General features: G+C 43.8%; 1 protein-coding gene across 9 annotated transcripts in view; it reads right to left on the reverse strand.

Moving 5' to 3' along the window:
- Slain2 (SLAIN motif family, member 2) overlaps positions 1-17,674 on the reverse strand; it is a 78,485-nt gene that overhangs the window by 52,079 nt on the left and 8,732 nt on the right. For 3 of the 9 annotated variants that reach the window (NM_001437103.1, NM_001107214.2, NM_001437102.1), the window contains 1 exon segment: positions 16,266-16,850. The exons of the other annotated variants lie outside the window; for them this stretch is intronic. In NM_001437103.1, coding sequence (NP_001424032.1) covers positions 16,266-16,654 — 389 coding nt within the window. In that variant the 5' untranslated portion in view covers positions 16,655-16,850. 9 annotated transcript variants of the gene reach the window in all.

Consider the following 17,674-nt stretch of genomic DNA (forward strand, 5'->3'; position numbering starts at 1 on the left):
AACAAGCCACCACAGACCAGGCACATACCATCACATGAGGCTGGCCAAGGCAACCCAGCAGGAGGAAAAGGGTCAGACACAGCCTCCCACTCCCATTGTTGGATTCCTGAAAGAACACCAAGCTACTCTGCCATAACAGCACAGAGGCCCTAGGTTTGACCAATGCAGACTCCCAGACCTGTGAGCCCGCTGGAGTCCAGTCAGTTCATTCTGTGGGCTGAGTTCTCCTGATGTATCTCTGACCCCCCTCTGGTTCCTCCAATCCTTCCTCAGCATCCTCTGCAGCATGTCCCCAGCTCAACTTAATGTTCTGCTGTGGGACTCTGCATCTGTTCCCATCAGTTACTGGATAAAGTCTTCCCAGTCTCTGGTGATCGAGGCCTTGTCTGGTTACAGAATGAGCCTTATAGACTTGTTCCGTTTCCAATCACTGCCCTGGCAATCCTGCTTTGAAGTGGAATATGTACTCCAATGGTCTCATCAACATTTCTAGACACCGATATTAGTTCTCTTCCATTTTCTGCAGTGTGTTTACCTAATTCACTCTGATTTCACAAGGTTTCACCTAGCTTTTCAGTTTTTTCTTGTGTTAAATGGACAGATACACCAACCAACAAGAAAAATGTTGATGGCTCCCTTTGCCAACAAGCTTTAAAAAAAAAAAAACCTGACTAAATAATAGTTCATTCCTCTGCTAAAACTTCTGTGCCAGTTTCCTTCTGCCTTTAGGATAAATAGTTTCTTCCAAAATTGGTGCCCCTAAGAAGTGACTGATGATCTACCTACCTAGCTACACACACACACACACACACACACACACACACACTCACTCCTCCCCTCCTCCCCCATTCTTCCTCTCCCCCCGCCTTATATGGGGACCAGAGGTTACCTTTAAATGTCATTCACGAAGAAATGAAGGAGGAGGAGGAGGAGGAGGAGGAGGAGGAGGAGGAGGAGGAGGAGGAGGAGGAGAAGGAGAAGGAGAAGGAGAAGGAGAAGGAGAAGGAGAAGGAGAAGGAGAAGGAGAAGGAGAAGGAGAAGGAGAAGAAGAAGAAGAAGAAGAAGAAGAAGAAGAAGAAGAAGAAGAAGAAGAAGAAGAAGAAGAAGAAGCAGAAGAAGAAGCAGCAGCAGCAGCAGCAGCAGCAGCAGCTTCTCCTGGGTTGGAACTCACTGTGTAGGCTAAGCTGGCTTGTCATGAAGCCCTAACAATCCCCCTGTTTCTCCAGTGCAGATATAGCAAACGCATACAACCACAGCCTGAGGATCAAAATTCAGGTCCTCATGATTTCACATATATTCTACTGACTGAGCAATGTCCCTTGCACTGAATATAACTCTTTTTTAAAATGCAAAACCTTTTTGAATATAGAAGTCTACAGATATAAAAATAACAACTTTTTCCTTGCTGAAATTAACCCCCACATTATTTAACATTTTGGATTATCTGACTCTTGTATGTACACTCAGATTGTTAGATGATGGCAAGAAGACCATAATCGACTGGTTAAATTTATAACTATAGTAATATACACTGATTCTTCCAGAGAACCTTGGATTCTGTAGCTAAAATGGGCTCTAACCTGTAGAAGTCATGGTAGTTAGTTTCTGGACGAAACATTGTAACCTTTAACAAACGACATATGTCCTTTGACTCCTACTATGTACCACTATTACGACTTTCAATGATTTATCACCCAAGAACTTGTTAACATTTCCAAAATCCTAAAGCCCCCTAGGTTTCACAGGCTACCCATAATGTTTTCCAACCCAGTAATTTAGCTTTATTTTAAAAGTTATTTACCTTCGTTTGATATACATTTACTGTATTTTCAACTGTGTTTCTTTCTCATTAGTTCTGAAACTTCACTCCAATTAAGTGTGTTTATAGGCTGTTCCTCTATCTTGTTCAAATACTCATGCTTTTCCCTGTACTTTCTGATGCTTACAGAAAGATATACCTTTCCATCTGACAGAATTTCTTTGTGCAGTCCTGGCTGTTCTGGAACTCACTCTGTAAACCAGGCTGGCCTTGAACTCAGAGATCCCCTGCCAGTGCCTACCAAGTGCTGGATTAATGACATAAACCCTACTTATTTTATTGTCTTAATTGACGTTTTACACATGAGCATTTTGCCTACATGTTCTGTGCACCATGTGTGTGTTTAGTGCCACAGAGTCAGAAGAGGGCATTGGATCGCCTAGAACTGGCATTACAGGTGTTTGTAAGGCACCATGTGGGTTTGGGGAATCAGGTAGGTCCTCTGTAAGAACAAGTGCTTTTAGCTGAACTCTCTCTCCAGTCCATGGATTTTGTTTTTAATTCTCTTCAAATCAGTCTTAGACAAGGATACCCAAGGACAAACAAATTTCTTAATGACAAACAAAACAGATCCACTATCCTCCTATTGGAAGGAAAATGACAGCCACAATTCAAGGATACCCACATTCACGTTCTAAGATTACTAAAAAGGGGCTCTTTTTAAAGCTACTGCTGAAGTACTAATAAAGAAATACCATCTTTTAAAAAACACTCAACAATCTGCCATCTAATTTCATGATGGTTGAAATATAACAATAATTGAGACCAAATCCACAGCAAGGACCTCTTCATTACTGTGACGGCTCCTATTAAACCCCATTCCTCATCCTGATCCATTCTTAGTTTCCAGCGAAGAGACTTCTCCAGTCACCATGAGTGGATGCTCTGTAAACTCTCATCCGGAGAGGAGCAGAAACGACTCTTGAATAGTAGGCAGAAGGCAGGGTAAGCGAGCTTTCCTTCTAGTAAACCAGACTTAGGTTTACTCATCCTCATCATGCAAATCTAAATTTAAGTGAACACTCCTTCATCTTCACAAGTCATATCATATAATACTGTGCTACTGTGTATTATTCCTCAGACTTCATGGAGACTATTATTTTAATCCCTCCACTGGTTTTTACTTACTGAGATAGAAGTTCACTATGTAACCATGACTGGTCTAGAACTCACTATGTACAAAGATCTGCCTGTATCTTGAGTGCTAAATTAAAAATATACCACCTCACCCAGTCTTTAAGAAAGATAGATTTTTATTTATGTGCATGTAGGTATGCCTGTCTAAGTGCATAAGCTGAGGCCAGAAGACAGTATTCCGATTGCTTGGAGCAGGAATAGATGCAGTTGCCAGCCAAAGTGGAGTCCTCTGCAAGAGCAGCACACACTCTTACTACTGAGCCACGTCTCCAGCCCTAATATGGTCTTCTAGCCTCCAGCCCAACATTTTTTGAGCCTTTCCTAGTTGGTACCTCATAAATAACACAGTTTATAATACTATTTACTAGTTAATTTTGCTACTTGATCACCAAACTCTCTCTTTTTAAAAACCACATGAAAAAGTCACATTATTTGCGGGTAGAGTTACAGATGTTCCTATTAAGGTGGCAAGGAGGCAGGGTCTTAATGAGGGTGTACATGGTGAAGGTGGACCCCTTTGAGGATAGCCGAGGATAGCCAGGCCCCCTGGCACTACACACATGGGATTCACATGCAGAGCAATGACAACCATGCGCATTAGTATCACCCATGATTCAGAAGGGCTCATGAGGTCCTTAGGTACGAGAGCAAAGTTCCTAGTGCTCTCACCTAGACACCACGTGGAATCCCTCACTGTTGCTATTATAATGGTCATGTAAGAAGTCAGCCTCATCATTCTACAGCTTTACCTTATTTTAGCCCAATATAACTATTACTCAGACTAACTCAAACTAGCTTAATGCAACTGAATTTATTACATACAAGAAGCTGTGCCTGATCTAGAAATAGAAAGGTGAGTATGATAGTGCTCGTGACCTAGAGACACAAGCAAGACGCTGCTGTGCCAAACATACTTCCAAACCGACATTCATACAGCAATGAGGTAACAAAAAGAATGGTAAGGAGGTAAGGAGAATTTCTTAACAGAGAAAGTGTGAGCTGAGGCTTAGATTTTGGCAAGAGGAGTAAAAGGAACTGTTATGCAAAACGAACATCAGAAGCTGAGGCCTGACTGCTCAGGAGCTGCTCTGGCAAAAGTAAATGAGCTCAGGTGAAAGGTGTCAGCCACTCAGAACTCCTGTTTCTTATAACACCCTGATCTACTATGCACGATGAAGGCTTTTATGAATTTTTACATTTCTTACCTGCCCTCAGTAGGAAGTGGCTCGTACTAGGAATATTCAAGATAAGACCTAAAACTAACAGAAGCTTCCATTGCTACAGACAGACTTCCCTATCTGTTGTGTAGACTGCAGTGTTGGTTTGTCCTGTTACCAGAAAAACAGAATTACGAGCACTTACAAGTAACTACTTCACTAAACGTTTCACAAATCCTTCAGCGCTCTCACCACAGGCCCAGTCTGCAGGCCCAAGAGCAAATCCACTAAAAAATTCTTCTTCAGCTGGAAGGCAGAGCAAGTAGATCTCGGAGTTTGAAGCCAGCCTGGTTTACAGAGCAAGTTCTAGGACAGCGAAGGCTATACAGAGAAACTCTGTCTGGAAAATCAAAACAAAACAAAGCAATCCTTAACATTATATCAAAAACTGTGCGACTTTATGCCATTTTTAAGATATGGCATCCAAATCAAATGTGATCATCAGCCCTTCTTCCTCAAACTGCATCTATCACTAAACAAAGCAAAGCCAACTACTTTTTCCAGAGATGGCTTTCAGCCTGCTCTAAGTCCCAATTCCCCCCTATTTCTCAGCTAGGAGACTCTGGGTCTAGCTTCCTTACTATAAGAGGAATGACATACACAGGTCATAAAATGGATTAAATAAAACAAGCCAAAACAAAAGGGCAAACGTGGCTTGATTCCATCTACATTTCCTTCTCTCAGTCAGTCTACAGAAGAGAGTTGTCCTGGTTCAGCCTCAGAAGGTCTCAGTGCATCGTACATCACAATATGAAAAGCATGATAGCAGGACAGACCACAGCAGCAGAGCACACAGGAGCATCTGGACACATGATGGCAGGCTACTGAGCAGAACCATGAAGAGTATAGCCATCTATTGCCACCCTTAGGAATCCTCCTCTAACTGTTAGGCCTTCCCTCATAAGCCTCTCCAGACCCCCAAAATAGACTCCAGCTGGTGAACAGTATAAAATCTGTGAGACTGGAGGGCACTACAGATTCAAAACGTAATAATAAGCTAGCTGGCTTAATCAAATTTATAGTCAGAAAGCAGAATGGTAGTTGTTGGAGTTAGGTATGAGAAGAGAATTGTATTAACTGGTTCAGAGTTTCACCTGGGCGGAACAGTTACAAAGGTAAGGTGGAGTAACCTGGTATAGTGAGTCATCTCTATATTTACAGCACTAGAGAAGCTGTCTTGGGCTTATTACCGAGTATGAGAAGAAGCTCACAGAACACATTTAGTCTACTTCTGATTTCAATTTTCTACAATTTCGAGATATACAGAAGTTTCTGGCATCTCTGCAAAAAGCATGAAGATTCACATTGTTCTTAGAAACTCTTATCTCCAATCTGCATTCTGCATAGTGGATTCAGGAGGTTCATGTCAGCACTAAGGGTTATCTTAAAGGTAAGGAGAAAGAAAGCCAAACCCTGTCTTTGGGGTGCTAACAACCAGTCAGTTAAGCCTGACTCAGCAGTGAAGCCCCTGCAGGAGCATATGTTACACTGACCTCTCATCTATTTTAGGACAGCACAGTAAGCAGAGATGCAACACAAACTCATTTAGATACGTCTTCAAATACAGTCTCCCTATTTGCCCAGCACAATTCTTTTTTCTATCAGCACAATTCATAGTAACAAGCACACTGGCTGAGACCAGGAGATGGCAGCTCTTAGCCCTCCCCACAATGATGAATACTCGGTTTACTCTAACAGCTGCAGAGATTTCAGACACATACATGTGTGCACTTCAGTTTCCCAACAGTATTAAATTATAAATATAAAATAAGAATGGCACTGTGGGTGTTAATTCCAAGCCAACAGGCCAAAGACAGGTATGAATAAAGCTGCCTATGTAAAGACGTTTCAACCTTAGTACAAGGGACATAGCTATGACAGTCTGTGACACAAGCCACTAAGTGCTGAGACACCCACTAAAAACTTCACCTGTACGGAAAAAAAAAGAAGATCTAAGAGATCCTTTGTTTACCTCAACAGTTTACATCAGAACCAGTGGCTGAGGGGAAATAAGAACTGGGGTTTGCTCTCACTGCCACAACCTAAGAACATATAAATGATCAAAGCACAGAAGCACAACCAGTGTGGGCAACAGAAAGACAGTTCCAGAACAAGCTCAATATCAGACTTAGGAGGGCCTCCTCAGAAGTTAATTTGCTTGTCATACACACAACAGAACTCTTCCATTCCCAGAACCCATGGAAATGCTGGGCAGGCACTGTAGCTCACCTGTAATGTCAGTCTCTGAAGGAGACCTCCACAACCTGACCAATTCACTCCACCCTAGCTGATTGGCAAGACTAACCCTCCTCAACCCCCTTCATCCCAACTCAACAAGCTGACTGGCAGAACTAGCCATTTGATGGGTGACCTCTGGGTTTGACTGACAGACTAATTCAACAAAGAAAGTAGAAGAGCTATCAAGGTAGATTTCTGACACATTGAACTTGGGAGCATGCACACGCGCACTCGCGCACGCGCACACACAATTCCATGCATCCTTGCCTATAGACTTGAACACGTGCCTACATACATAAGCACAGCACACACCAAAGAGAGGAGTATTCAGAAGTGCAGAATTCAGCTGTACCATCGGTCAGAGCATTATCTATCTATCATTGTCATGATGTGAAAGCAATATCTTCCATCAATGAAAGAAGAGTGACATATACAATACAATAATGAGATATCACCTAGCCTTAACAAAGAAGGAAATCCTGTGAAATGCTATGACATAAATGAATCCTGAGTAACTTACGCTAAGTAAAATAATTAAGTGGCAAACAACAGATATAATCCCATTTGTTTAAGGAGCCTAGAGTAGCACAGACACTGAAAGCAGAATGGTTACCGTCAGACAGGGAAGCAATTATTGTTTAGTAACTAGAAAGTTTCCATTGAGGAATACAGAAATGGCCTGCAGATGACCACTGCTGACGGCTGCACATAAATATGAATATACAATGTCACTGAACTGTATATTTGTGTTTAACAGCTAGAAGTAGTGGCTCATGCCTGTAATCAGCCTGGGCAACTACTATAAGCAAGCAGAGGGAGACCCTGTATAAATAAAACAGGCAGGGGAATGGCTTAAATGGAAAAAGGTAAAGTGTTTCCAACAAGCACAAGATTTTGAGTTTGATCCCAAGAAACCATGTTTGGGGGTGAAGAGTCACGTATGATAGTGTGTGCTTTTAATTCCAGTACTGGGAAGACAGAGACAGGGAGATGGTTGGGCTCCTTGGCCAGGCAGCCTAGCCTACTTGGTGAGTTCAAGGTCAGTGAGAAAAATGGGAAACAGCACCCAAGGAATTTCCTCTGGCCTCCATATGCACCCACACAGGCATCACACAAATATGAATGAACAAAACACACACCAGCAAAAAGGGACGATTAACAAAGTTACATTTATGTTCTTTTACTTCAAATAAATCTTGAAGAATACAAAGACTTAAAATTAAAAGACTTCCTAAAAAACTAAATAATTAATCTACCATATACATGATCCAGCTATCCCATTCTTTGACACATGCCCAAAGGACTCAGCATCCTCTCCACAGATACGTTCTCAGCTGTGCTCATTGCCACTCTACTCACATTAGCTAGGAAATAGAAACAACCTAGATGACCTTCACCTGAGCATGGATGATGCAAATGTGGTACATGTGCACTAAGAATACTCTTCAGCTGTAAAGAAAAACTAAACCACAAATGTGCAGGTAAATGGATGGACTACAGACAGTACACTGACTGAGGTAGCACAGACCAGAAAGACACATGTCACCATGATCTCCTTCATCAGAGGTTCCTGCTCCAAATCTTCAGATACCTATCCCGGAGTAATCCCAGAACCCAGAAAAGTAAAAGGGGTCACAGATGGTAGGGAACAGCAGGACACAAGTGATATGAAGGAGGAGATGGGAAAGTGGGGAGACAGTAGTTGGGGAGGGAGATGGCAGGACAATACAGAAGGGAAAGAAAAGGGAAGATGTTTGAAAACATGACAGAGATTCATATTTTATATTCATCTAACACTAAAAAATAGCGGGGGGGGGGGCGTTAGATGAAGTTACCACTTGGATAATCCTCCCCAGCCCCAAACTAACAACAACAACAATCCAGTATATGACTCACTCTCACTCTCTCTCTCTCTCTCTCTCTCTCTCTCTCTCTCTCTCTCTCTCTCTCTCTCTCTCGAGTTGTTGTTGGGATACTCTAAAAGACTCTCAAAATAATACAAACTATTGCTGTTACCCTTGGCTGTCTCCTAGAAGTTGATGGTATGTCCCTATTGCTAAAGACATGATGCCCTTTGGATGCAGGACTCTCAGGAATTAAGCTGGATCTGATCCAAGTCTCCTCCCTGAGAGCGATCCTTTACAGAGGTAGGAGGTGCTAGTTAGTGTGCTGCTAAGGGAGGCAAGCAATCAGTAGTCTTAGCAGCAGGGAGACCCATGCACCACAATAACGATCACCAGGAAATCCCCAAAACGCAGCAGTGCCACTTACACCGTTGTTACACTTACACTGTTGCAGTGACCAACAGCTGCCTTGCTGCCTGAATGAAGGGCCAACCAACAGGAGAGAAGTCAAGCCTGGTACTGAACACCGAGTCAACTACCCAGACTATTGAGGTCTTGGGTCTTACAGGAAAATGTACTATTGCCAGTTCTAAACCAGCAAATTCCCAACTGTGTTCTTCTCACCTCTTGTTAAAGCAGTTTCTGTATGTGGCAGATGGGGGATATTACAGGAAGTAATATACTGGACAAAATGCTCGATCCCAGTTGATACATCAATACAACACCTATCTATGGCTCAAAAAACACAAGGGCAGGGTTGAAAGAGCCAAAAGATTAGGACATCTTTGAGATTGTGCTATCTAGTTATTACACCCATGAAATCTCAACAATACCTGGTCAATACCTAAACAATGACAGCACCAGCTGACATACATGGGTGGGAAATGTCATTGGGCTACACCCCTAGATAAAGAGCTACAGGCAATTAATAAATGCTGAGAGAAGGAGAACTGCTTTTGCCTAGAGACAAGTTCCCTAACTGGTTATTCAATATCAAGTGATATACATACAAGCAACACTAAATGGACTCAGCAGACTATATTTGTATATTTATTCATGTAAGAGTAACAATACATTAAATAAAAAGATCATAAACTTAAGAGGAAGCAAGGTTTGGGTGAGCATGTGGGAGACGGAGGAAGGGGAGGGAAATAATATAATAATATTTTAATTTAAAAAAGAAGTTGATGCCTGTGGTAGTGCACACTTTTAATCTTAGTATTCTAGAGGAAGAAGCAGGACCACATCTGTTCTATATAAGAGAAGCCAGCCTGTTCTATATCAGAGAGTTTCAGGTCACATAGTAGGTTCACTGAAGGAAAGGAGGGAGAGAGGAAGGCAAGAAAGAAATTTAAAAATTAAATCAGCCAGGTATGTGACATATGCCTTTAATCCCAGCATTCAGGAGGCAGAGGCAGGCAGATTTTTGTGAGTTCGAGGCTAGCATGGTACACAGAGCAAGTTCCAGGATAGCCAGGGCTATGTAGAGACCTTGTCTCAAAAATAAATCAAAACCATAAAAGTAAAAATCATCATTTTAAGTATTAAAATTAAGCTTACAGTGATGCCCATAATCCGAGTCCTCAGGTGGTGGGCGGTGAAAACTTCTTCCAGGAAAATGAGAACAGATGGTATGGGAGAGAACATGTATAAGCCATGCACACCCAGAATCTATGAAAAGTTCTCTCAACTTACAGTTTAAGGACAAATAACCCAACCAGTAAAAGGACAAGAGGAGCCAATACAGCTCAGTGGTAGAGTGCTCACCTAATATACCGAAGACACCAGGTCTAACCTAGTACAGGAAAAAAATGTATGAAGGGTTTGACAGTTTTCAAAAAGAATTAACACAAATGGCCAAGAAGTACAGGAAAAAGATGCTCAACATCATTAACCAGCAACGCAAGTCAGAACCAAAATGATCTTAATAGAAGGTTTACAATTAAAGGTGGACCTAACACGTGCTGACAAAGATGCAGAGGAATCAGAGCCCTCACATACTGCTTGTGATGATGAGAAATGGTACAGCTACTGTGAAAAACAGTCTGGCAGTTTCTCAAAAAATTAAGCATGGTGATGCCATTTGGAGTAATTTTACTCATAAGCACACACCCAAGGGGGGGAGAAAAAGAGAACATATGTTCATTCAAAAATGTGTAAATAAATGTCATAGCAGCATTATTTATAATGGCCAATTGGTGGAAACAATCCAAATGCCCACCTACAAAGGAATGGATACATGAGACCCGTAAAGTCATACAACAGAATATTGTTCAGGCCATAAAAGGAGGAAAGGGTAAAGGCAGTATTATAGTATTGTGACACGAGCTAACCTTGCAAGAATTATGCTAGATAAAAAATAGCACAAGGGCCATTTGCTATATGAGTCATCTACATGAAGGGTGCAGCATAGGTAATCTGATAGGCAAAGCAGACAATTGGACAAGGGGAGAGGAACATAGGGAGTGACTGCTAGTCAGTCAGTGTCCATCGGTGTTGAGTGTCCACCTATTAACAGAGGTGATAGCTGCACGGCCTTGTCTGTACTAGAAGTCACTATCTTCTGGGCTTTAAAATATGCCTATAGGGCTGGAGAGATGGCTCAGTGGGTAAACGAGCCTGCCTGTCACCAAGCCTTCCTAAGTTCAATCCCGGGGACCCATAAGGCTTAAGTGGAACCAACTTGAGGAAGCTGTACAAGGAACTCTGTGTGCCCACCTGTGACATGAACACCCCCCACAATGAGTAAATAAATAAATTTAAAAATAAAATCTGCAGTATAAAAATGTGTGTTAGTTAAATGGTGTATCAAATACTATAAAATTAGAGCTCAACAATGAACAACTTGAGGAATAAAATTACAGTAACATCGGTAAAAGAAACATCAGTCCCAATCACAAACAAAATAAACCTGGACACTGAATATCTAAGACAAAAGTATTTCTGTCCTCTGTTTGGATGGGAAAGGAAGAGCATTCTTCAAAGAGAATCAAAGAGACTACAAGCTCAAAGACTATTAAGCCAATTTAGTTAAAATATGCTTATCCCTACTCCTCTACACTATGAAAAAAAGTAACAAAAACCTTATCATAAAATCACTAGGGGTTGGGGACTTAGCTCAGTGGTAGAGCGCTTGCCTAGGAAGCGCAAGGCCCTGGGTTCGGTCCCCAGCTCCGGAAAAAAGAACCAAAGGAAAAAAAAAATCACTATGGATCAGAAATATGAAGGAAAAGGTCATGACCAAAGGTGGCAAATTCCTAATTCCAGAGCAAACTGAAAAAAAAGATTAAACAATGTTTATGAAATAAAGGATTGATTTCATGACTCATAACTCTATCAAACCAAATTCATCCCAATTCCCACTTTAAGGGAGTGATTTCACTGCAGGTAAGAACCATGCAGGCTCATTACAGCTTAATTACAGTATAGCACTTGCCAAAATCTTTCAGCATATTCACAGAAAACCAATGTCCTTTGTCCTGACAATAGAAAGAATTAGCAGCCTGTGAGTAACCACATGGGCACTAATGGACTGGTCTTCCGGGAGGGAGTCAAGGCCAGCTGCATGCACACTTCAGAATGATTTATCTGTCACTTAAATTTTTTTGACAACAATCTGAACAAATGCAGCTGGAGAGATGGCTCAGTGGTTAAGAGCACTGGCTGTTCTTCCAGAGGACCTGAGTTCAATTCCTAGTACTTATACAGCACAACTGTCTACAACTCCATTCCTTAACCATGCCTAGTTACAAACATACAAACATGCAGGCAAAACACCAATGTGTGTACATACACACAATCTGAACAAAGACCTACAATAAATGTTGTAAATATAAAGATATAAAAAAGATTAGAAAATATGTAGCAAATACCTAAGTCAAGACTAAACATGAGGGGTTGGGGATTTGGCTCAGTGGTAGAGCACTTGCCTAGGAAGCACAAGGTCCTGGGTTCGATCCCCAGCCCTGGAAAAAAGGAAAAAAAAAAAAAAAAAAAAGACTAAACATGAGATATAAATGCCTTGTCTTTAAACTCAAAAAATTTCTCAGGAAAAAAAAAAAAAAAAAAAACAAGATTAGGGAGAGATAGTTTAAGATAATTTAATAGGGGCTGGAGAGGTGGCTCACCGGTTAAGAGCACTGACTGCTCTTCCAGAGCTCCTGAGTTCAAATCCCAGCAACCACATGGTGGCTCACGATCATCTGTAATGAGATCTGATGCCCTCTTCTGGTGTGTCTGAAGACAGCTATGGTGTACTTATATATAATAAATATATACTACTTTAAAAAAAAAGATCATTTAATAGAAAACACAGGGTAGATAGAGTAGGTCATATTACCAGCACCTATTAAACTTAGTAACAAGAAATTGAAACTGTTCATGACTAACAGTTTAAAATACAATAGCAGGGCTTGGTGCACATCTATAATCCCAATAGGTGGGAGGCTGAGGACTGTCATGAGTTCAAACTAGTCTGTGCTATACAGTAAGATCCAGCCTGGGCTCTCTAAATTAATTATCAGTAAATTTGATTACTTTTTTCTTTCTTTTTTGTTCTTGTTTTTGTTTGGTTTTCCAAGACAGGGTTTCTTTGGCTAGCCCTGGCTGTGCTTGACAGAGCTCCACCTGCTTCTACCTCCTGAGTACTGGGATTAAAGGCATGCATCACCACTGCCCAACCATTAGTATGTCTTGAAGATAGCTTAGTTCAAGAGATGTGTGTACACACTCTAGTTACCTTAAAAACGGGAATACAATTCTGGATACCATGTCTAATAATGAGCAACCAGAGTAAATAAATAAAAAAATAAGTCAGCCAAGTGTGCTCTGGTTCCCGCCTTTGAGCCCAACACCTGGCAGACAGAGGCAGGCAGATCTCTAAGTTTGAGGCTGGCCTGGCCTACATAGTTCTAGGACAGCCAGAGTGACACAGTAAGACCCTTCCTCAATGATAATACCTGACCATTATTATTATAGGGAATTATATCATCTAAGAAATTATTCAATAAACTGAAACTGACTCTGAAGAAAATGTTCAGCATATGGTGAGAAGGGCACCAGGGACACACATGTACCACCAAACATAAAAGGGGCAGTTCATGTAGGAAAGCTGAGGTTGTATTTGGAAAATGCAAAGCAATGAGAGTATCATAAACTTTAATGTATGAAGAGATGAATTCTAAGCTTAGTGTCACCGTTTACTGTGTTATTTGATGCCAAGATAAAGTTTCCTTACACCGACATTGATACCTACCTCATAAATATATAAAAGCTAAATCTAATTAAATGCAAAAATGTTTTAATTCCACCTCCCACCCCATCCCTGTTAACACTTAATTCACGGATACCTAATCATCTTAATTCTCTTTCCTGGGCTTTTCTGAATTATTGGAGAGCAACGTTTTTCAGACTGAAAGTTGCAACTCATCTGTGGGTCTGTAAGTGAGGCTAGTAGTAACTAGTTTTTTCCCATAATGAAAGACAACACAATAGAAAGAATTAAAGTGCACCACGCACAGTAAAATATCCACTGTTACTCACACTTAGGTTGTGCACTGTGTATCATGAAGCTGAGCCCTCCCAGCTGTCCACCACTCCTGCCTAAGTGCGTTCTATGAGATGATAACTAGCTCCTTGGGAACTCAATTAAGTTTAGGAAACAACCACAATCCCTGGAGCATTTATTATGGCCAATACAGATCTGCATCTCGAAAAAGCCCAGCATGAAAGAAACCCTTCACTTTTGATAAGCCCCGTTTCCCTTACTTAAATTTATACCAGAAGCCAGTTATTTTCCCATATAATGCCTACTCCTACCTTCTACATTTTGTGGCATATGCTAGGGGCAAAACTTTCTCTAGATGAAAATGATATGCAATAGAATCGAGCTATGGAAGGTAGGTTTCTGACTTGCTGAGAAAGCAAATTTTACTATGAACTCTTCCAGCCACTTACAGCCACACCCTCCTACTACTCAGACACACCCCACGGCATTTTAACCCTCATTTCTTTATCTAACTCTCCCCTGACCTATCACAGTTAAAGTCGAACTCAGGGCCAGATTTTAAATCCCATAAGCATTTTCAGGAAAAAGCATAAGATATCTATAGCACCAAAGACATGGAACCATGTGAAACAGAGTAAGTAGGAATCATGTGGTCAAAACAAACTCCTGGCATGCTCACCTAAGAGTACTTGCTTTACCTTGACAAATCCATGCTCAGAAACCAAAGCAGCTAAAGACTTGCTTGGTGCCTGCCTGGTGGAGTCACTGTGCTCTACCAATCCATCTAAAACCGGCTGGTGGGTGCAGCCAATCCTCACTACCATGAGCACTGATCTCATCATCACTTGGAAGGGCTGTGATGATACTTGGATGACTCTGGATTCTTTCAAAGTGCACATGCACAGGATCCCTTCAGAGGACAGGGTCACTAACATGAGCGTGTTCTAACTACTGCACTCATTCTACTAATACTTGGTATCTCTTGGCAAGAAGCAAGGCCTGTCACTCATATGGTCCTAAGTATGAGTTAAAAATACTTCTTGTAGCTGTGACACGTAAAATGCTGGAATGTTCCTAGTTCCCTCTCTGACTTATACAGTCTCCGAAAAGTTTGGCCTAGTATCTGGACCAAGGCACTAGTGCTGTTCTATAACTCTCTCACTTCACTATACACATCCTACCTTGTTTAACTGACCAAGACTTAGCTCTCAATATGACTGCCAGGGCCTCGCACACAGGCATCAGCACTTAAGAATCTTTAGAATCTCCCATAGCAGGGATCACATGCAAACTCACAAAATAGTGTTGATTTAAATAGCCAGGCTTAAGGCTAATAGTGCCCAGTCCTGGAGAATTTATTTTAGCCCAGTGCTAAAATAAAAGTACACGTGGATTATCTGACTTAATCTTCAGAATTCTACACAAGAATGAGAATTTTCCTGAGGAAAAGAAGTGAAGCTCCAAGTAACTTCTCCAAGGTCATAAACCTTTAAGTGACAAACCTAGGGCCTACATCCAGCTAGGCAGTGCTTAGAATTCTTCAATGCTGGAGGCCTGGATACCAGTCCATGAGAGATTTCGACCTCAGAGAAGTTTTAATGTCAACAGCATAAACGTTCTAGCTAAAAGTTAGGACTTCAAAAACGGATGAATTTGTGAGGATAATTTCCAGCAGGTGTTTTTAAATCAAAAATAAAACTAGAGGGAAAGCTGCTCGTGGCCTAACGAAAGTGTGACTTTAAGGTGTGGGGTCACAAGCTCATCAAGAGGTGCCTCATGACAATTACGGCTTTGGTCTGGATTTTTAAAATAGGACTCTTTCTCTGCCTCCAGAATGGCATGGAAATGATAGTCAGCTATGGTGGCTACTGCTTCACGGCTCCGAAATTATGTCAGACCCAATTCTTGTTCTCAAAAATAAAATTCAGGGTTCCTGTTCCACCGCCGCCGACTTCACACAAAGCAGCCCCATCCCTCCACTGCCCTCTTCACACACACACAAAGCAAAGCTTTACCCCAACTACCCAAAGGGGAGTGACGTTAACCCGGCCTCCCCACAAACATACCCATCTCACTCAAGTCCAAAGCCCTGACTGCTACTCTGTATGTCCCCGCACCTGGTCGTTACCTCTTGAAGCAGACCTCTCCCTATATCCAAAACGCTCAGAACACCATCCGAAAGCCAGTCTTTCACACAAAGCAGGATCACTTCCTACGAAGCAGCTTGGTACCTCTGAGTGCTCTGAGCGTGCGGGCCCACCGGGACTGTGCCAAGCCACAGACCCCATCTGGGTCCAGTTGGGTCCAGCACCCAGAGGTTCCACGACCCAGAAGAGAACTAGCTACAGACCTGTTTCCAAGGCACGCCTCGAACCCCCAAACTCCAGCCAACCTGCCCGCAGCAGAATCAGGCAAAGCCTGCGTCCCCACCACCGCCGAGCCCACCCTGCTTCCCCAGGGACACCCCTCCCCCAGGCCCACCCGGCCCGGCGCCCCGCGCTCACCAGCTCTCTTCTTCCTCCTCCCAGCCTGACAAGCGCTCCAGCTCGTCGGGCCGCAGCGGTTCTACCTCGTCCAGCAAGCCGCCCTCACCAGCCGCCAGCAAGGAGGTGGCGTCCCGCAGATCCTCACTGCTGGTCCGTCGCGGGCCCGAGCCCGCCCCGCCGCTCGCCTTGGCGCCCAGGCCCAGCGGGAAGCCCCGAGGGGACGCCGCGCCCGAGGAGGGGGTGGACACGCCGGCCCGAGCAGGGCTGCCCGGCCCGAGGAGGCCTGCACTCTGCACGGCTCCTGAGCGGCTCCTCAGCTGCTCGTTCTGCTTCTCCAGCTTCTTCACCAGCTCCTGCAGCTTCCGCACCTCCTGGTCCGCGTTCACATTGGAGTTAACGTCCTCCATGCCGGCCGCGCCGCCCGCTCCGACTCCCAAGCCGCAGGGGAAGCACGGGGGAGAGAGGCGTTACCGCCACCGCTCACGCTAGCCGAGGCGCCGGCATAGAGCAGGGCCAGGCCCCACCGCCAGGGTCTCCCCGGCTCGGGTTGCGAAGCGCCGCTGGCCCCAGCCGAGCCGCCTCATCTGCGCCGGCTCCGCGACTGGGGGAGGCGGCGCCAATATCCGGCCTCGGCCGCCATCTTCCCTCCGTCCCTCCGCCCCCTGCCGGCCAGCCCGGTCGGTGACCTCAGAGCGTCAGGGGAGGACGTGGCTGCCCGTGGGCTGAAAGAACTAAGCGCCCGGCTCGCGGTGGGGCGGGGCTGGGGGCGGGGCCTGAAAACGGGAGGGACCCAGAGGGGCGGGGTCATTGTTAGGGGCGGGGCCCCAGCCGGAAGGGGTGTGGTGGGCGCCGGCGAAGGTGGGTCGGGCTGGGTTAGCTCTGGAGTTTTGCCCTGTCCGCCTATCCTGCCCAAAGATAGTTGTGAGCCAGGGTGAGATCGAGAACCGGGATCCAGATCCAGCTCAGGCTCCGGTTCAGCCCCGCCTTTGGCGTCTGTGGCAAGGGGTGGGTGCTGAGACTCGCGGACCGATGGCCTCGCCTGGCTGCATGGATGGTTTCCTTGGTTTGTTTGGCAATACTGAGTAGGTTCCTGCTTGAAACCGGAGACTGTCGGAGCTGGCAGCAGCCCCGGGGACCATCTGTGGCCCGTTCCATCCCCTGAAAATGAGAACCCGAATCCCGAATGGTTGAGAGCTCGGAAGTCTAATAACCGTAATTTGTTGAGTGGTTCCTATGGGCCAGACACTGCGCTAAGCACTTTTAAAGGCATTATTTCATCCGTTTAAAACGCGTGGGCGGGGGTTGTTTTGTTTTGTTTCGTTGGCTTAAGGTTTACAGCTCAGAGACAGTCGGATGATGGAAAAGACTTCTGTGCTAATCTTTCAACGGTAATTAACGCGCGTTGTATTCCTTGGATACTCCCTTTA

The sequence above is a fragment of the Rattus norvegicus genome, chromosome 14 (genome assembly GCF_021556685.1).
Source record: "Rattus norvegicus strain SHRSP/BbbUtx chromosome 14, alternate assembly SHRSP_T2T, whole genome shotgun sequence".
Lineage (NCBI taxonomy): Eukaryota > Metazoa > Chordata > Mammalia > Rodentia > Muridae > Rattus > Rattus norvegicus.